The sequence below is a fragment of the Neolamprologus multifasciatus genome, chromosome 11, assembly GCF_963576455.1.
Source record: "Neolamprologus multifasciatus chromosome 11, fNeoMul1.2, whole genome shotgun sequence".
Classification (NCBI taxonomy): Eukaryota; Metazoa; Chordata; class Actinopteri; order Cichliformes; family Cichlidae; genus Neolamprologus; species Neolamprologus multifasciatus.
The window spans coordinates 23,754,243-23,775,081 of record NC_140449.1 but is presented as its reverse complement, the minus strand read 5'-3'; the positions used below and the strand labels follow the sequence as shown (position 1 = coordinate 23,775,081).

Below are 20,839 nucleotides of genomic sequence, written 5' to 3'. Positions count from 1 at the left end.
GCCTCCACCGTGACATGCACGGCTCATTTTGTGCACCAGTAAAAAACATATCTACGTCTTGAATTTGAAAAAAATCATATTTTATTTTTCACTAAAGAGGGGTTCAGTGAATTCGCATATGAAACTGGTGGGGTTCGGTACCTCCAACAAGGTTAAGAACCACTGTTTTAAATCAATAGTATGGCCCAGTTAGGAGACCTGGATCAGATTATCTGAGCTACAGTAAATCAGTAAACCACCCTCTCAGAGCTTACTGTAGATTGCCATTCAGATAATGGGACTGAATAATACGGTCGCTTTTTTAACTTGTACTAAGTCAAACTTCTTTGAGTTTTTAAGTCAAAATTTTGAGATAAGCTGAATTTCTTGTCCCAGTGGCAGAAAGAAGCTTCCATATAGAAAAATACATTTTTTTGTTTTTTGTTGCTGCAAAAATACAAAACATTAAGGAATACTTTGAAAACACATTGAACCTCAGATACAGGAAAAAAGGCATCCTGGAACTTAACAGCCTTTAATTGTTGGTTTATCAAAAAATAAATAAAAATACACACTTCAAAGACCTCTTAAGTTCTGGTGTCTAATTGCAGATCAAACAAATTTGAAAAATATTTCCAAGAACCTCAGAATTAGCTGATTTCTATTTATTTTTTAATAATTACTTAATTTCCCTACGTGCATACTGTCAACATTTTTCAAGTTAGAGGCCCATCAAAGTACACCTGGGTGGACTGAACTTTGGTCCTCAGCAGTTCTGAGCCTTTCAAATCTCACCTTTTGGCTGTGATTCATTGTGTTAAACATTCTTGAAAAACTTTAGCCAAACCAGTTTTTACACACACACGATCTTAAGTCTAAATCTTGTTTTTGTTCCTGCTGACTTTTCTATAACCAGCTTCAAGCACCGATATCATGGGATATATAATACAGTGGAGAAACTTCAAAAGTGCATTTTGACTCAGATTTCAAGGTTCCTATCACTATGTATCATAAATGAATGGTTAGAATCATTTCATGTGAAAGCTCTAATTTTTACCTTATTTCGATGCAGTGCTCACTTTCTGGTGTTAGTTTTTCCCCCGCTCCTAACTCTCTTACGTAGCTCCTAACTGTGAAATGGACAAATAACCCTGGTGTTATTTCACATGTTCTACATATCTTTTAATTCTTGTAACAGGAGTACACAGAGGGACTTCGGATCAACAGACGGCACAAGCACGCTACGATGACGCTACACTGTGACACCTGCATTCAATGAAGGATTTGTGTTTAAATTTCCACAAACAGACAACAAAAAGCAAAGAAAGCATCCTCTGATCCTCTGTGATCCACCGCTTCTGTGTGCTCCAGCTGTATGTTTATGGGTCGTCCCCCCCCCCCAATATGGGAGGACGATTTTAAAGGGAGAGAAGCTACAGTGGATGAACTGTGGGGTTGAGCCAAGGATCGGGATAAGATAAATATAGCGTATATTATGGCATGATGAAAGAATGAAAATATAGAGTTGGACAACAGTTCCCCTTTAAAGCCTGTATGTCTGTTAATATTGTGGTTAGTGTTGAACTTTTACAATCATTTTGTTTTTAATTATTAAGTAAATTTCACAGTATTGTAAACTGTATAGTAATGCCAGTATGTCCTCTATCCTCCATATACAACTCAGCTACCCCTTATAACTCAGTCATGACACAGGTACAGTTTCATCACTTTATTAATGAGTTTAATTATTTATACCAACAAACAAAAACTGTCTCTCTCCCCCCACCCCTCTCTAATTATCATCATCATCTCCTTTATCCAACTGTTCTGTTCCCATCTAGTATATTCCACCCTTGGACAAGGGGTGGTTTAAAGAGCAGGGTCACAACAGAGTGTGACAGATCAGAACGGGGAAAAACAGATATTAAAACAGCACATATAGCCAGTTTTTCATTTTGGAAAAATACAGGTAATAATGTCCATGGTCTGCCAGCACGCATACAAACACACATACATTCCCTGCTGCTGTGCTCGAGAAACTCACCATCTGTGAAGCATGCACAGCGTACTAACAGGCCAAGCCCATTACAGTCATACGACGCACAGAGAAATGAAAAAACAGGTGAGTCAGACAAAGGAGATGATAAATGCCAATGGACAAATTAATTTCCCCCCTTTCCTCCAGACTCACACACACAGACACACAGACACACACGCATACACAGTGACCCGTGCTCCCTCCCAACACCACGACCCCACAGATCCAGAGGCTTGTAACATTCCCTTCACATTGAAGTTTAATGGAAAACTGGAGTTCCACCTGTTGGCGAGCAAGTGCACCTGCATTCATACGAGACCACGGATTGGACAGCGCGCTCCAACATCTGGATCCGAATACAGTATCTTGGATGTGAAACTATTTTGCATGTGAAATTGCTAGACTAAAATGTGGAATTAAAAAAACGCAAACAAAACAAAACAAAACAAAAAAGAATCCCTCAATTTTACCCACCCATCAAAAAAAAAAAACCCCACAACACAATAAATAAAACAGTTATGACAACATTTATGGGGGAAAGGGGCCGTTCTGAAGAGAGAAGTGGAGGGAGAGAGAATAAAAATGAAACGTTTTGTTCTGTTTTCCCCTCGTGAACCAGGGACTGAAATGAAATCGTATTTACAGACTGCGACTGAGGATAATCACCCGGACGCTGCTGCGCCGGTCTACTAGAGGAGAAAAAAAAATTACAGGAACAACAATATAATAACAATAATAACAAAAAAAAACAAAAAAAATAAAATAAAAGGTACTTTATATTTACAAGTTTAGCAGTGGGCAGGGGAAAAAAAAAAGAAGAAAAGGGGGAAGCTGAAGCCAGAGGGATGAAGAGTAGGAGGGATGGAAGGGGGGAGGCTCCAAAAGCTGTTGGATTTCAGGGGTTCGAACATAATTTCTGGTCAGATTATTACTGATATTAGTGGAAGTAAAACAGCGTGGTCGACATGGGCTGAACATGCGTGTTGGAAGAGAGGAAACTGGCCACGCCCACAGAGGACTGCCAGCTGCGTGGATCATTCCCGACCATCACCGCAGGGCGCAGAGAACATGATATGAGCTTTGCAGGCGGACTTGCTTTGGGAAGGGGCGAAGATGGTTTCAACACTCTGGCGACACACAAAATGAATACACAGTCATCCTCCAGCACAAACAATAAGCGGTGCTAGTGGTGGTGTGAGCGGCGAAAACAGCATTCTTCAACATAATCAGGCTGATATGAACAGCAACATCATTCAAAACACGGCGAGGCACCGAGGCTACTCTGAGATGTAGCCGGAGCCCCCCACCAACATTTGCTTCCCTCAACTCCCTTTTAGAGATGTGCAATACTCACTTGAGAATTAAATTGAAACTCTTGGTTTCCAGCTTAAATGACGACATGAGCTTATACAGAAAAAACTGAAGATGTGCGCTCTGCTCGCACAAAACTCCCTCTCGTTCACGTAAAAGGCAGTGCTGGAGCTAATACTCAAAAACAAACGGTGAACACGGGCTGGGGAGCTCTTCTCTGTAATAAAAATCTAAAACCACCTCTTATCTAAAATGACACGCACAATCTTGAGCCAACACTGTATTCGCTGGGAGATTTTTTTTGTTTCAAATCATTCCTCTGGTGAATCTGTTCACCAGTGGGCTTTGTGAACTGACAACTTGAGTGGAAAGCGACAGATAGTCCACAGAGTTAGCTGTACAGTACAAGTGTGGCATTTTTGACCCCACAAAGGATGATTGTCTACCAGTCGGGCCTTATGCACTAACTAGCCAATCAGGATCCCAATCAATGGCACTGTGGCCACACATAAAATTCAAATAAAATGAACTAAAAAAGAAAAAAAAGGGATAAAAGCCAACTGTTGATTATATTACAGATAATCCACATAATATATACAAGCCCCCTCCTCATCTCCTAAACATCCTACCCGACTGATGAGAAAGTTCTTATTCTAAGAGGTCAGACAGCAGCCAACCTGGACTTGGGCCTGCATCCTATAAATAAGCCCAAGCACAACTACCTAAATGTCCTCAACCCACAGGGGCAGGCGCAGCATTTTATTGAAAATGGTTAAATATTCAGGGGAAATAGCAGTGCTGAGTTTTTACGTGGGTGTATCTAGTTTCTTTTCCTTGTATTTTAAGGGTTTGGAGCCAGGAGGAAGGTTGAGAGGGAGAGGAGCAGAGGAAAGTAAAAAGAACATGGGGAAGACAAAACAAAATATGACAGAGGGATGAATGCTCAGGTGCTGTTGTTGATGGAGCTAGGTGCTGAGCTGGGCTGGGCGGTACTGTCTGACACACTGCCCTCTGCAGGGGAAAAGAGGAAGCACAAGTTTTAACAATTACAGACACCAATTCCTTTTTAAAAAAAAATAAATACATTTTTTTAAAAGCCTGTTTAATAACGTACCGTGTGATGCAGGCGATGTCTGTGCACGAGCGTGAGGAGGAATGAGTGTGGAGTTCAACTGGGGCTGAATGGACAGCTCTGAGAGAACAGGGCAAAGAAAACAGGATTAATGATACTGATACAATATAATTAACAGCTGATAATCTGTGCAAGAAACGGACTGCAGGGGGGAAAAAAGAAAAAAAAGGACATGCTGACCAACGGGACTGAAGTTGAATAGGGGCGGAAGTTCTCGCCCGCTAGGGAGGCGGGTGTTCGGCTGGCGCAGCTCATCAAAGAAGGCGTGCGCACATGCCTCCAGTGGAGACAGCCGGGTCACCGGCGTGTATTCCAGCAGTCGAGAGCAGAGAGCAATGGCCTCCGGTGGGGTACGAGGCTTAAACACCTGATAGGAGATAGAAAGAAAATGTATCGATGATCAATGCTAGCATGAATTTGGATTTAATTAAAATCAGTTTAGTGTGACATTTTATCTAAAGAGCAACAGTAACTGCAATCAGAGAGGTAAACCTCTCAACATCAATATTGTCCAGTAATGGGAGCATACCTTTGTCCAAGGGTGTGCTTTGATCTGTGGGAACTTAAACTCTGTGTAGTTAGGGTTCATCTCCCGGATCTGCTCCCTTGTTGGCGTCCCCAAAACCTGCCAAACAGGAGTGAAATGTTAACATTTATTTACATTACAATATATAAATTAGTCTGAATCTTGCAACTGTCTGATATGCACTACTTCAGAGATCACAGATGAAACACACTGCATTGGTATTAAGTTAAATGGCAGTCCAGCCTCTTTGCAGACAACCTTGAGATTCCTTTGCATTATATTGCCTCTTATTAATTATTGATGGATTGTTTTGCTTTCCTTTTAGGATGCTCCAAAGCTGTATTGAGATCCTTTTTGGACTGGTTCTAGCCCTCAGGCTGTGTTTTGCCTATTTAATACCAGCTATCATCATATGAGTACACACCTAATGATTTTAAACATTACAATAAACCCATCTCGATATGCATTGGGGCCTGTCCAACAGTGAGACGAGGGAGTCTAAGGGGACAACGGCAATATAATCATGGTATGAAAACACAAGAAGGGAAGGGAATTGTTTGCTAGTAAATTGATCCAGTCGTTGTCTGAGGTGGATGAAAAATAAATAAATTGTACAGCTTACCCGGGAAGCCCAGATAGCTAAGTGTGGGAAATGGACTCATACTTCAACCCTGAGTGAACACACCTAAAAGTGCTTTGAAACACGGCATGCATACAAAAATGTATGCATAAATAGTAATACTAATAGGAAAAAGATCCTGGTCTTTTCTTTGTTGAGTGCTATTAAACCAAAAGCACTTAAGAGTCACAGGTCATAACAGAAAAGTTTTTTCATATTCATGGATACGGCTCTGTGTTTGCTCACAATGTGCATCTGTGCATATTTATATTTTCTTCATTCAGGGATGTTTTTTTAATATTTAAGTTTGTTAAACACAACAAAATGAGAGGTAGCAGAGCATTACTTTAAATGCAGATTAAATTCAACATTTTCTAAGACAGAGCTGCTTTTGCAGGACCAAGTTTAAAAAAAGAATGTTGTGCAGCCCTGACCTCGACCAAGCATGTTTTTTCCTCCATATTCCTTCAATATGCAGTTCCTTTATAAACAATCCTACATTTACAATATTACAAGGTTCACGGTTCTTTATTTGTCACATGCATAGTTATACAAGTATAACACACAGTGAAATGTAACCTGACACGCTCCTCGACTTGTGCAAAACAAAAAAAAGGGGTGGGGGGGCAAAGAGGTAGAGGAAGAAGAGGTGGTGGTACTGCCCAGCTGTACCACTGTTTACAGCACTCTTACTGTACCTTGATGATCTCTACTAGCTGGTCCACACCGCTGTCTCCGGGGAAGATGGGCTGACCCAGCAGCAGCTCGGCCAACACACAGCCGGCTGACCAGATGTCAATATTGGACGTGTAGTCGGTGGCACCAAATATGAGCTCTGGGGCACGATAGTACCGCGAGCAAATATAGGAAACATTCGGCTCCCCTCGAACTAGTTGCTTTGCACTGGAGGATTCAGAAAACAGACAGTTCAGGATGAGACTCGCAGTCGGTGTGAACCTTGGATTTGCCAGTGTGTTTGTTTTCACAGTAGCATGTAAGCAACCCAGACATAAAAAAGGCATGAGTGATCCACACAGGGAAAGCGGAGCCCGAGGAAGAGCGCTACACAAACAGACAGCAAACTAAATATCCACAATGAGACAGAAATGGTCACTACAATGCAAAAATGAAAAATGCAGACAGACAGATCTGCCCGCAGGCGGGAAAAGTTACTGACCTGCCAAAGTCACAGAGTTTGAGGATGGCCGACTCTGGGTCCACCAGGAGGTTCTGAGGCTTTATGTCTCTGTGACACACGCCCTGGGAATGGATATAGGCCAGGCTGCGGAACAGCTGGTACATGTACACCTGAGGAGGAGACAGAGACACGATGCCCAACAGTGTTTAACAACTTAGACAAAAATCAAACAAATCTCAAAAAGAAGAGCAATTTAAGAACAAAAGCCATTTATATCTCACTGGAGACGTCCTAGCTACGAGCCACCATCAGGATTCCTGCACCGTTTTCATTTTTCATGTTTTTTAAGACCACATGAAATGCAAGTCAATTTATTTTTAGGACAATATACAAAGAAAAAAAATACAGGCATGACTTAATAAATTAAATGAGATATGAACTGAATAAGTGGAAGAAAATCAATAGATGAATAAAAATAATCAATAAATAATTCATTGTTTTCAGTTTAACAAGTTGTTGCTGCAGGACTAACGACAAAAAAGAAAAGAATTATTAGCTTCTCTCACAGTAAACTTACACTGCAATTCCATGTTTTATTATAGGTGTGTTATTTCATCCCACAAAGGAGAAGACAGTATTCCTGTCTAACTGGAGAAAAGCAAATTTTTAAGAGCAGCCAATTATTTTCACTGCATACATTCTTTTAAATACTAAACTGAAGATTGAACCACTATGACAAGCTGGGACACCCCAGTATCACAAATTTAATGGCTTTGGTGAAGAAAAATAATGTGCTATAAAATCTGAGGAATTTTAATTGCACACTCTGCATTTAAAAGGATCAGAACAAGCCAAAAACTAAGGTGCAGATGAACCAACACAGTCTCATAGTAGCTTGCTAAATAGCCATGACTGTTAATGTAGTGATATATGATTTTCACGTGACCCCATCATATCTACCGATTTGTTTCCATGTACACAAAAGGATTACTTTCCACAAAAGGATTACTTTCCACATTTAAAGGGTGAAAAAGTCCACATGGTGTTAGTGATGGTGTCGCTTCCACCAGAGACCATAGTTCACTTCCTACAACGAGCAGAAGCTTATGCGTCAATTGTGTTGTTTTAAATAAGTTACTAATTACCAATAGCTAACCAGCTTGTTAGGTTTATATGCATTTAAAAACTACTCAGATTCAGAAAGAGCTCATTGTTTGGTTTAAAACACGACTGTTGCCACTTTGTTCAAAGCTTGTTTTCTTGGTTGCCATGGAGAGAAATCTGTGCTGATGAGCGTGGATGACAAGTGTGCTTCAGGCAGGAAACATACTTCCCATTAGTCTGACAATTGTGCTGACTGTTGGGAAAAAAAGAAACCTGGACAGATTGTGTCCAAACAAATAGATCACTTTCTCATCAGCATTCTACGTTGTGCCCTGAGACCGGGCAGCGTGTATTGTGCTGCAAATTAAATGTTGTTAAACCTTTTCTAAAATGGATGATTTAATCTGGAGGCACAGCTGCTTCTGTATAGATGTTCACCATATGCTGGTCACATCAACATGTGCCCCAATTCTGTTTTTGGGCACAATGTAAAGGGGTTTGTCGAAAGAAGCAGCTGTGCGTTTGTCTCATGCAGCCTGTGGTGGTGTGCTTCTATACCAAAATAACACAAGGGTGAAAAATGCTCCCTGAAGATCCTCGGCCAGCTCCTATTTGGCATCTGCCTACACACCCGAGGTCGATGATGTTGTTATGGAATGAGAAATTCACCACACAGTTAAGTGTGTGCCCATTAAATGTGCCTGTGACACACAGACAGTAAGCATCTTAATTCGTCATCATCTCCATTATCATCATTATTGCCCACATGATGCACTGACAGCAGGCTGGCCAGATTATAAAATACTGCAGACAAGATGACTGAGGGATAAGAGATGATAGTTAAAAGGGGGGCAGAGAGAGGTAAGAGGAGGAGATGAAATGGCGAACATGACACCAAGGGAGACATGGAGGGGGGAGAAGACCCTGCATATGGTGATAGACGGTTAGAGAAAAAAAAGAAAGAGTGACAGGGATCAGTATGCATCTCAAAGGCACAGGGGAGCAGGAGGCTGAGGTAGGGAAATGGGCCATGAGACAGCTATAATGTCCTCTGCTGCTTCGCACACAGTGAGCACCCGAAACAGGCAGCCAAGAAGACTGCAAACAAATCAATTCCCTTGGGACCATCCTTCCCCTTTTCTGCTTTCATAATCCTGAAACGGTGAGCTGCCTGTTTTTATTACATCCACAAGCAATTACTGAACTAAAATTTACTCCCAGTTTCCAACAGATTTTTTTAAAGCTTCCAAAATAGTCAATTTAACTCAACTGAGAGATCCTAAGAATGACATATTTTGTTCTAAAAAATGCACAGTAACACTTAGCATAGAGATCAGTGATTTAGTAAGTCAAAAAAATTCTATATTTGTGTGAGTGTTGCAGAACTAAAGGGATTTAAAAAATATTTACAGTACTAGAGTAAAAACCAAAACAAAGGTTTCTGCCCAGCATCTTAGGTAAAACTGACTTCATCTGGTGATGTTACAAATTTCAGTTGCACTTAGAAAAGTGTGAAACAGTAAAAATCCTATATTAATGACATAGTTTCCACATTTAAAGGACAACATTAGCACCTTTTTGGGGGAGGGGGGGGTTGTCATTTTCAAAAACTAATGGCGGCTACCAGTGATACCCCTCAGCCTCCCAGTAGGTGCACTAATGGCTTAAATTTAAAAATCCTTAATGATTTTCAGAAACTTTGACCTTTGACCTTGACCTCAGGGTCGCCAGGATTCTAATTTGCCTGAGATTTTGAAAAACATACGTCCCCTCATTCTCGCGTTTACAAGATTTTCAGAAAACTTTACCACTGGCCTTTAATCTAAGGCTACGTCCACACGTACACGGGTATTTTTGAAAACGGAGATTTTCTGTTTTCGTTTTAAAAAAATAATCCCGTCCACACGTAAAGGCAGAAATGAAGGAAAACGCTGATAGGAACATGCCAAAGCAACAGGTGGCGATATATTCTTAACCGTGCAGAAATGTTGGCCAATCAGAAGTCTAGAAGCCTCGGTGGGGAAAAAGTAAACAAAGCTGGGGCATAGAAGCAGAACCGAGTCGTATGTGTGGAGGGACAGTAACTGTGTGTGTATATGTAAGCATTTAAACACTGCAGAGAGTACAATTTACAGTAATAGTATTGTAGAAATTCATTTCACCGAAACAATAATGTGGCACACAGTGTGACGTCAAAAAATGTGCAAACCTTTGACGCTGCATTTTCTCCGTTTTTCTCGTCCACACGTAAATGCAAAAACTGAGTTTTCAAAAATATCCGCCCTGGCCAGAGTTTTTGAAAATCTCCGTTTTCAGTGACCAAAAACGCCGTTTACGTGTGAATGAAAGGTGCAAACGCATAGAAAAATCTGCGTTTTCAAAAATACCCGGGTACGTGTGGACGTAGCCTAAGGTCACCAGGATTTATACTTGTCAGAGATTTTTAATAGATGCATCCATGGTATCAATTTGAAACTCTAACATCCCCTCATTTACAAACTTCCACTTGGTTGACAACAATACTCAGTAAAAACTCTGAAGATAAACAGAGTGGTGTGTGTCTGCGTTCACAAACAGACCTCACAATATGTCTTTATAAACCACTCACTTTTCAATGCATACAGTGACATGGTGATAGCAGTGACCGGGAAATGCTCACGTGAGCAGCAGCAGTGTGTGTGTGTGTGCATGCTTCTACCCACCTTAACATAGATGATGGGGATGGTGGTCTTGGCCTTATTGAAGTGGCGAGCCACCCTGTACACCGTCTCGGGGACATAATCCAGCACCAGATTCAAATACACCTCATCTTTCTGGTAAAGAGGAACAAAAGCAAAGAGGATTGTGTGATTACTGGAGGAAAATGAAACTTAACCACTTCAAATCGAGTCCCAAAAGTGAAACCAGATCAAATGAATGTAATGAAACAGTGTATTGTGCATGGGGTGTAAAAAAAAGAAGAAAGATATAGCTGATACAACCAGACAGTGGGGATACACTTCAGCAGAAGTCAATACAGTCAACGGCCCGGGGCTAGCAATAAGTATGTCGGACAAAGTGATTGACCATCATTGTCCCAATGACAGTGTTTCCACCAACCACAGTTAAGTTTACCTGTGAAACAACCTGACGAAAGCTACCTTGAGCAACAAGCAATATTTTCCTACTATTTTCAAATTAAAAGCAGTATATGAGGCTACAAAAATATAGAGGCTCTTGTTAGTGGGACTGCAAACACAGCATGAAGACAATGCTGGTTGTTGACTCAACAGTGTGAGAATGTCACTTGCATTTGTGGCTAAAAATAGATGCAGGTGGATTGTAAAATGTATCTCAGAGGGAATAAAGACTTTTAGGAGATTCTGCCTCTGGTCTTCTGGAAAAAAATATACAGCAGTATGGACAACAACGCTTTCATACTTTGACCTGAAGCTGCAGTCACCACAAAAAAGAAAAAGCAGTAGCACTAATCCCTGTGGTCACAATCAAAACCTTAGACACTAAAAAGTCAATAAGAGTCCCACAAACCACCTGTTCAACAAGCTTCAACATGGGAGAATCTTTTTCAGCTGCTACCATCCAGCACTGGATTGTTGCAACTAGCCACAAAGCCAATGAATTAAAAAGAGGTTAAAATAAGAGCCATCTGTATGCTGTCAAAGCTGCTAGTTACTGTGGAACAACTTTAAATTCTTTCTTTGTAGCAGTGGTACCTGCAGCACTCAGTGTGCCTGAGGAGGGCCAATGTGGGATGCTGACTTAAATGCTAAAACCAATGCGTAGTTATGAGTGTGATCACAGTTTACTGCTTTGCTGCTGTAAATATTTCTAAAGTAAATTAAACTATAAATGCTGAATTTACACCAGCAAAGAGCTAATTTATGAACTTTTTTACTTTCAGATTTGACATGATAGAGGCAGACTGAGTCATATGGTGACTCTACACTAGATTTGGCTAAAAACTAAAAGAACAGAATATCGCTTAAGCATCCAGATTTGAGGAATTCAGGGACTGAAACATTTGTTCCCACAGCATCAGAAGATTAATTCACTAGTCAGTGTGTCACAAAGTCATCTGCTCAAGTATTATTTGCTGAAGTCTTCAGAGATTTAAAAAGTGTGCCAAGCATAGTCTGTGATTTCTCTTTACAACCACAATAATCTGAGCGATTCAAATAAAGAGCTTGGACCCCATCAACTCTAAGTACTCAACTATTCATTGTACAACAAAGACCAAGATCGGCTTGTCCAAAACATATCTGTGAATCATCACTGATGCATGGAAGATTAAATGCCAGGGTGTGGAAGTACAGTGCTCCATCTGCTAAGTTTCTACAATATACAACGTAAAATGTCAGGTCAGTGCAAACACACCTTCTCTCCACTGGAGTAGAAGAAGTAACGTAGCCTGACAATGTTGCAGTGGTCCAATTTTCTCATAATTTGCAGCTCCCTATTCTGCAAAAGGAAAAGAGAGATGAAGGAAAAGTGAGTGAACTGCACAAGGTGAAAAACTAGCATTTACTTCACTGTAATTATCTGTCCAGGTAAGCCTGTCTAAGCATACCTTAAATCTCTTGTCTTGGAGAACTTTCTTAATTGCCACCATCTCCTGGGTGTCGATGAGGCGAGCCTGGTAGACCACTCCAAACGAGCCATTTCCTATAACCTTTATGTCTGTGTAGGACACTTCCTGTGGGCGATCAGGGCCCTGACCGGGTGTGGCTACCACCGTCGTCACTTTGCCACTGTCTCCTGTGGATGACAGAAAGAAAAAAAAAAAAACTTGTTAGAGATCCTGAAATTATTAAAAAACATTTGGCTTTACCTGACAGTTACACATCTTAGCACTTTAATAATACTACTGAAATAAGATCAAAAATGATGTAAAAGTATTTTTTGTCATTGTTAAAATTACATCCAGACATGCAAGTCGTGTGACACAATCCTCCACCACCATCCCCACCACCACTCTCTAAATGACTTGTGACCCATGTGTCAGCTCCTCAGGCACAATCCAGACTGATAATGAACTTCTTCTCACAACACTTTCCCCTTGCTTTCTTGAGGAAAATCAGCCTAAAGGTCTTTCATACTGGACCCATGCATTAAAATGATCTATTTATTCAACACTGCTATCAATGATTAATCCCTTCTTGTTACAAGTACCTGAAACCTGAGGCCAAAAAAGGTTTTCCAAAAAAATATTACAGCTAAAAGCCAAATTTACTAATTACTGACCACATTAGCCAATATAATTAATTCCCTGTAGTAATTCGCTGTAATTTCCCTGTAGCTGCTGCTTTAGCTACACAACCTGGCTAAAGCAGGACAGTCAGGTTGGGAACTGTGCACCAAACTGAATATGGAAGTATCAATCACAGTTTCAGCTTTGCAGATTCAATTAGATCAATACCATATTTAAATAACAGGCATATGTCTGACAGAAAAGCAAATTTAATGAGGATAAAACAACATGGCAAAAAAAAATCACAGTTTATGCAACTCCTTTTGTGTGTGTGTGTGTGTGTGTGTGTGTGTGTGTGTGTGTGTGTGTGTGTGTGTGTGTGTAACCACATTACCATCGTCTAGTAGAATTTAATGCATCAACAGGTTTTTTCCAACCACCTTTAAACCACTGAAATAAATAAACAGAAGAACTTGCTAATAACTATCTGCCATTAGATTGGTAAAACGTGTGTGGGGCTGTGAGACTCTTGAAAAAAAAAAATAGCAGAATAGTTTCCAATGAAAATAAAACAGCATGGGCTTGATCTTAGCAAAAATATATAGTCTTGATTATTTAATACAATTATTAATAAACTTCAACATCATGCAGTTACTAAATGTAACTTCAAATGTAATGCAATTTAAAATAAAAAAGTAAATAAAGAAATAGAGAACCTTTTTTGCGCCACGGGCCGGTTTAATTTCAGACAATATTTTCACAGACCGGCCTTTAAAGTGTCGCAGATAAATACAACAAAATAAAATGATACGACCAAGACAAAAACTGTGGTATTTTGTAAATATGATTAAAAAAATGTGAATTTACTGTGTAATTGTGTGACTTTATTAGCAGCGTCCTCCTGAAAAGCGCCAACAACATAGAGAGTAACAGCCTCCTGTCTGCCCTTTAATGCTCTCTGGTCGCTATGGTAATGCATAAATATTTCTTTCAAAATAAGACACACAACTACAACACGGGAAAAGACCCAGGGAAACCGAGTTAACAATAAAAACTGTGAAAACCATAAATTTCACACCAGAGCCTCAACTCTGGCAGTCTGTTACCAAACGACTCACGGACCGGTACTGGTCCATGGCCCAGGGGTTCCTGTACTACAGGATGTCTGCAGGTACAGATGGGGCATATTGCATTTATTTTAAAACATTGCAGTCCATTCATAATGAGTCCTACTAATGGATAGTTATTAAATATGAATGCTTACCTTTGTACATTAAAATTGTTAAGGCTATTATTAAGGTTATGGTTTACTAGACCTTCGCACTTTAGATCAAACTGGACTGTATGTGTTCCCAACCGGTTGAGCAGTGATACTGTCAGGCTAATGTTCGACCTTGTGGAAATCAGGCAAAGTGAGAAGCTTAAGACCCAACAGTATCTGACACTGCTAGTTAGGGTCAAGTAGCTGCTCAGAGTTTTATGACTGTGCAAGTGTTGGTTCAAGAATTATTTGACAAATGGGCACCAGAAGCAATGACACTGGGAGGGGATGAAGAGCAGAGAAGAAGCCCATTGCCAAAAGGCTTGTCAGAGCCTGTGATAACATTGCATGGACAGCAGCACACCCAGAGGTGCTTCCATTTCCTGGGCTTGCTCACTTCGCCTGTCTCAACAGGACCCCTCCTGATCTCTGCTATGTCTTTGAGTTACAAAATGGAATCAGACAATGAAACATTTTATTTCTCCCAACTAGCCTAAGTGATTTGGCTTCATCAGCTGCCCTTCCGGCACATGCTTAGACAACAATTATTTAGTCAGATAGATTACCACCTCCGAATGATCAGTGCTGACCAAAGGCAAAAAATATACTTGCCCATTTCTAAAGTTTCCAGTCAAAACTTTTTCAAGGTTAACAGTAAATAGAAGCCAGCAGCATATCCACATGATTGGCCTAGATCTGATCTCTACCCTCGAGTCAGCAGGAAATATTCAGCTCTGAGATCAGTCGCGGTGTGGTGTCTGCACACTGCTGTACAGCTGCACATTACATTGCCCCTTTGTGTTTTATTTTAGCATCATTTTTACACCCTTAAAAAAAACGAAAGAAAGAAAAAGTTATGTCACAGGGGAGCACATTAAATATGGAGCAGCTGTGGCATGATAGGGTCTTGAATAATGAATACAAAGATGAGCAGTCTGCTCCTCTGCCAGTGAAGGGCTTTGGTTTCTAATAAGAGCAAAGGGACGAGCAAAGTGACTCTGATCACACCCCCACTTAATAAGCAATTACCTTTGAGCTTGTTTGTAAGTGTAAAAAAGCTCAAGGACACACTTAACTTGATAAAATAATTTGTGGTTGCTACTACTTGATCATTAGTAGTTTATTAGCACTCTCCACAAGCGTGTAAGTAGCAGAAAGAAATCGTACCAAAGCTTCTGGTCCCTTTAATCCATTCATCTTTACATTTTCCTGAACGATGCTAATCATACTATATACAGTACAGATTTTACTCGTCACAAAACTACACAGTACAACCATGACGGCTTTCAAACTGAATGTAGCACAGCCAGAAATGCTTCTCTCCATTTCCCATTTCTGATACATCAGATATCAGTCCGATACTTACTCAAAAATCTGGAATCTGCTATAAGAATAAGAATAATCCTTTAAGCTGGGCATACACTGTGCGATTTTTTTCAGTCGCGTTATTCAGCTTCTGCTCAAACTGCACGATTGACTCGCAGGGGTTAGAAGTTCATAGGTCACGATGCAGGGTCTCACACTGTACGGCCCGATGCTCTGATGCGACCAGAGTGCTCACACTGTGCGTCCATAAAATGAAGGTTATAACAGAAAATCTGTCGCTCGCTCTCCCTCTCTGTCTTTCACTCGCACAGACACGCACACCACCATCAACTTTGCTAAATTGCTAATGAAAAACATTGATCAGGCAGCTGTGATTGAGCAGCAATGTAAATCCAACTATTTTCACGGTTGTTGTGGTCGTGATAATTTTGTGGGGCCACATCAAAAAGGCTCGGATGAGCTTGCCAAAGTTCTACAAGTTGTGCCTCCATCACTTGTGTCCAGATCACACGCTGCACTGCTGTGCTGCTCCGTCTTTTCACTTCCATTTCTGTGTTTGCGTGTGCGCAGTGTGAGAGGCTGCGGTGACACCCTCACGATGGCCAACAGGATTTCAAACAGGTTTGATTTTCTTATGACCAAGTGATTGATGATTGGGAGCTTGTCGTGAGGTGTTAATCGCTTCTCGTTACCCCACGTATACTACACGATGCACGACACACGATGAAGGCCAAACTCGGGCCAATCACCAAAACGGTCGCATGACTGGAAAATCGGCTCAAAATGAGCCAAAAATCGCACAGTGTATGCCCAGCATTAATTGTCCCACAAGGGGAAATTTGGGTGTAACAGCAGCAAGAAATACACATATACAAACAAACAGTACACAAGACACAGAACAGAATCATACACAATTTTTACATATTTACATCAAGCACAATGGTTACCAAAAACAGAGTACTGTAATAATATATATAACAATGTTCTGTTTACTTCACCACGTGACCGCAGCAGCACTTCAAAGGTGTTTAACACCAGTAACAGCTCCAGATTTCTGTTTTATGCTTGAGCCTTTTTTCCCACTAAACTGCAACTTGTGGTCAACACGGCTGAAAAGCTCAGATGAGCTGATGCTTTAACTTCTCTCTCACTCGTTATGTTCGGTCGTAGAGTCCTTGTTTGTTTTAGGAAAAATAAACTACATGAATAATGCCAAAAAACCCACTTAATTTTTACTGATTGATATCATCCTTTATTATTCCACCAACACAAATCAAGTAAAATTATACTTTTGGATCTATTGATTTGTAGCACTTTAATTTACAAAGAATGCTGTTTATGTTGAACCTGATGTCGTACACAAGCATAATTCCTTCTCTTCCACATAGAAAAATACTATTAGATCAGTACTCTCCATCTGATCAGATAAATGAAGTCAAGGTATGTGTATAGTATTGTAAATGGAAAAAGATACTCAAATAGTATCTGTCAGTGCTCAGTAATAACCTTACACAGAGCTCTATTACTGCTATATTTGAAGTCTGTATACCACACTGGGTGGAAACCATGAGCAATAGGTTACACCCAGAGATGCTGTGGAGTTCAGTGCTGACTCAGAGCTGCTGAAACACTGAACTTCATAATATCACAGATGAACAATGTTGTTAATGTGAATTTGTCATGTCTTGATGATACCAGTTTGCTTAATGAGGTTGGTGTGGCTGGACTGACATCACTCCACTTCCTCTCCTGACAGTATGTTAAATCACTAATTATGGACGTGTGTGTATGTGAGAGAGAGAGAGTGTTCGGGAAAATAGCTCAATTATTCTAAAAAACAGGCACTTTATAACAGAGAGGTATAGTTTGAGGTTCTTGTCCAACTAAGAATTCAACATTAGCAACAGACACAAATAGAAAACAGTGATACTACCTTAGGCATTAGGCTTTTTTGGTATGAACAAAAATGTTACTGTTACACTATTAAAAAGGGCTGTGCGTGTAATGAAAACTGGTACTGAGTCCTCATTCAGTTTGGTGTTCTTATTTATTTGATCGCGTCTTTGTCCATTTGTGTTTAGATTAGATCTAATTAATTTCACACATTTTAGTTTTTTCCCTTCAGTTGCAGCTGGGCTCTGTTACCTCTGGCATCAATGATCACAAAGCGTTTTTTCAGTGGTCAATTAGTGCTTCTGATTGACATTTTTAAGGTTATACAACTGAAAAGGGGTTATAAGCAGTGATATAACTGCAGTCTGTTAATGCTCCTTACTAATCGAGAGCAAATGTTTCCTGACTGCTGGACTAAAAAACAAAAGACGTTGATCAAATGACTGTAAACTGGATGTATGGTCTGTAAAAAAAAAAGCATCAGTTGCAGAGCGTCAAAAAACACTCTTCTGCTTTCCTGCACTTCTCTCCAAGGTCAGATACCCACCCTCTACGTTCCCTAAATTTGTGAAACTGATGATCTGCCTCTCCCTGATAACATGCTCAGTAATCCCCTTTATTAAACAATACAGCAAGTGGCACATATTTACTTTCTGACAGCTTATTTTAAGAAATCTTTCTGAGAAACTACAATCCAGATTTGGAAAATGAAAAGTTGAAAGACAAAAACATGGAGATGGCAAGCGAGCTTAGAGTCCATGTAGTTTAAACGTTAAACTGGGTTGGGTTTCTATGAGGTCCAGGTAGTGATTACAATATTAACTTCCAGCAGTTATGAAAACATGAACATCTTGGTAAATTATTACTTGTTAAAATTCATTTTTGCTACAGGGATTTTGCTTTATCTTGCATTACAGACAAAACCTTTTCTTTTAGCACAGTGTGTTTTCACTTCTCTCTCCAAGTCTTAGCCAAGATCATATAAAGACAGCCTTTGATGAGCATCTAGAAGAAGTAAAAGCTGTAAAATCCACATGGGTGAACCTACGAAGGAACCTTAATGGTAATGGTCTTTGTGTCTGGACCTCACAGGCTCTATCATCCGGTCTGCTTTTGGTGGCGTGCAACCGAGGCATTCACTGGCTGTCGACTTTCTGTCATTCACTGCCTGGCCACCCATTCTCCTGTGAACCTGCTGCTGCCTAGGACTTTCACTAACTCCATTGAGGCTGCTTACTAGCAAGACGGGGGTTTATGGTCAAAAACCCCTGCTAATCTGGGTCTAACTCTTGATCAGGTGACACTGCATCTTTCACTATGTTCACCACCTTTTCTCCCTTGATTATATTTTTCTTCATTTGAACAAAGCTATAATTCAAGTTTAGGAAAAAGATTTAGCTACCACATGTTTGCAAAGTTTCTGAATACTTGTGTTACCGAGATCAGAATTATTGAACAAAACAATCATGATTATTGTTTTTTACAATAGTCATAATGTCTTATTTTTAAAATGGGAGTTTAATTAAGTCAATCTTAAATCTATGTATGATAATAAAATGATCAAAAGTATTAGGAACATTTATAAGTTTCTTAACTATAGGCAGACCAGTCGTGTTTGTGTGTAGTCAGTCTCCCACCCCCAAAGGGCCAACGTGAGCCAGGAAAAACCCCTGAGGGGAAATTCATTAAACTGTGCAAAATAAGAAGGCAAGGGACGCAAAAGAAGAAGTTATCCGCAGTTGTGCTCATTGTTAAATGGATGAAGATAAGGAAATTTTTCTTTGCCCTCCCTCCGTTTTATCTGCTGTAATTATAGGTAACTGCTTAAACTCAAAATTTAACACATGAGATGTGATGTTATTCTTTTCTGCCTCTTTCATTTTATGCACACTTTGGTTTTAGCCAACTGCAACATGAGCATTTTCCAAGTTCCTGTCATCACACCTGGATGACTATCTGGAAGGAAGTCCTGCTGGCAAACCAGGATGTCCAGAGCACCAGAAATGTTGGCAAAATGGTGAAGACAGTGTTCCAACTCCCAGCAAAAAAGTACACAGTTAATATACCCCACAATAAGCCAGAAGATTTTAAAGATGACCTGAAGTGGGGTTATTTAGACTATTTAGTAACAGTCTAAATCCATGCATAGATGAGCCCCTGTTTGCTAAAGTGTAGGCATCCAGAAGGAGCACTTAGATAAGATGGGGTCAATATTTGCTGGTTAATGAGCAAACGTAACAGTTGATTGAACAGTATTGTGAGATTTTCGCTGACGATTATCTCCATGCATTCAAGTTACCACAAAAGGTATCAGCTTACTCGTTACCAGTGTGGAGCAAAACATCAGCACAAGATCAGACACGGCCGAGAACAACGATTAATAACCTATATAAGATGGTTTTCAATATGTTAGCAAGACCGCTAACTATTATATCTGATATTAATGACCAATATATTAGCGTGTATGCTTAAAACAACGCTATTGTTGGGTTACAATGCACTAATAACCACTGATCTTTATTAAAAATATGACATGACGTTAGTTAAAGTCGAAATATCAGCGGCTTAGTTCTAAGCTTCCCTTCATAGCTAACTACAATGTTAGCAAGTTGATAAAAGCCCTCGATCGCAAGGCTCCTTTAATGAAAAACATAGCTAGCGTTGGCTACAAAGCTAACCTGCTAACAGATTTAGCTCCACCGCATTAAATAATTCCCGACACGTTTCTTTAAAAAAAATAACCAACAGTCCAAGTCTTCGTCTTAACGTGTAAACTGAGCACGTGGTAAAAATATAACATAATACTTACTGGGTAGCTTCAAATTCCCAAAGCCAGTCGAGCTGCTTCCACTGGCTTGTGAACCCCCGGACTTTCCTGTCGAGCTTCCGCCGGCTACCCCTGATCCGGCACCGGCCGCAGCAGATCCGGGACCTCCGGGAGGCTCAGCGAATGAGCTGGTCCTGGGCCGCCCGCTGCCGCTCATATTTATTTGAACTAAAGCCGGGGCTAGGTCGGACGTTATTAGCAGCCACGCCGGCAGATATTTAAGCTGTGTCTGTGTATTTTAATATACTATATAAATAAAAACTACACTTACAACGTTCACTGTAGGTTACCCGTCTCCCCCTTTCTTCCTCTGTAGAGCAGTGATGATGGGAAGGGGGAGGGGGGACTGGGGAGTTGACGCACAACGACGTAAAGTTCGCAAGGCTTCGTGGGAAAATGAGTTATTTGGGTCGTTAAGTCTAAAATACGAACCTAACAAACCCGTTTCATTTTACCACAAAAGTAGAAGTGTAGACATTGCAACTGGGTTTAAGATC

General features: G+C 40.4%; 1 protein-coding gene across 1 annotated transcript; it reads right to left on the bottom strand.

Moving 5' to 3' along the window:
• Positions 1–1,374: 1,374 nt before the first annotated feature.
• On the bottom strand, positions 1,375–20,750 carry gsk3ab (glycogen synthase kinase 3 alpha b). Its single transcript, XM_085177689.1, has 10 exons — positions 20,325–20,750; positions 12,415–12,602; positions 12,222–12,305; positions 10,550–10,660; positions 6,783–6,913; positions 6,304–6,508; positions 4,990–5,085; positions 4,641–4,827; positions 4,443–4,520; positions 1,375–4,339 (listed from the first exon to the last, which is right to left on the bottom strand). The coding sequence occupies exons 1-10, from the start codon at positions 20,497–20,499 to the stop codon at positions 4,272–4,274; spliced, it is 1,323 nt and encodes a 440-aa protein (XP_085033815.1). The 5' UTR covers positions 20,500–20,750; the 3' UTR covers positions 1,375–4,271.
• Between the last annotated feature and the right edge of the window lie 89 nt (positions 20,751–20,839).

Bases quoted from the DNA above. Each gene is read 5' to 3' on its own strand.
- gsk3ab (XM_085177689.1), bottom strand. From the start codon at position 20,499: ATGAGCGGCAGCGGGCGGCCCAGGACCAGCTCATTCGCTGAGCCTCCC. The intron at 6,914-10,549 runs GTGGGTAGAAGC...TCTCCTCCTCAG, and splicing joins TCCCCATCATCTATGTTAAG to GTGTACATGTACCAGCTGTT. The intron at 4,340-4,442 runs GTACGTTATTAA...TTTCCCCTGCAG, and splicing joins GACATCGCCTGCATCACACG to AGGGCAGTGTGTCAGACAGT.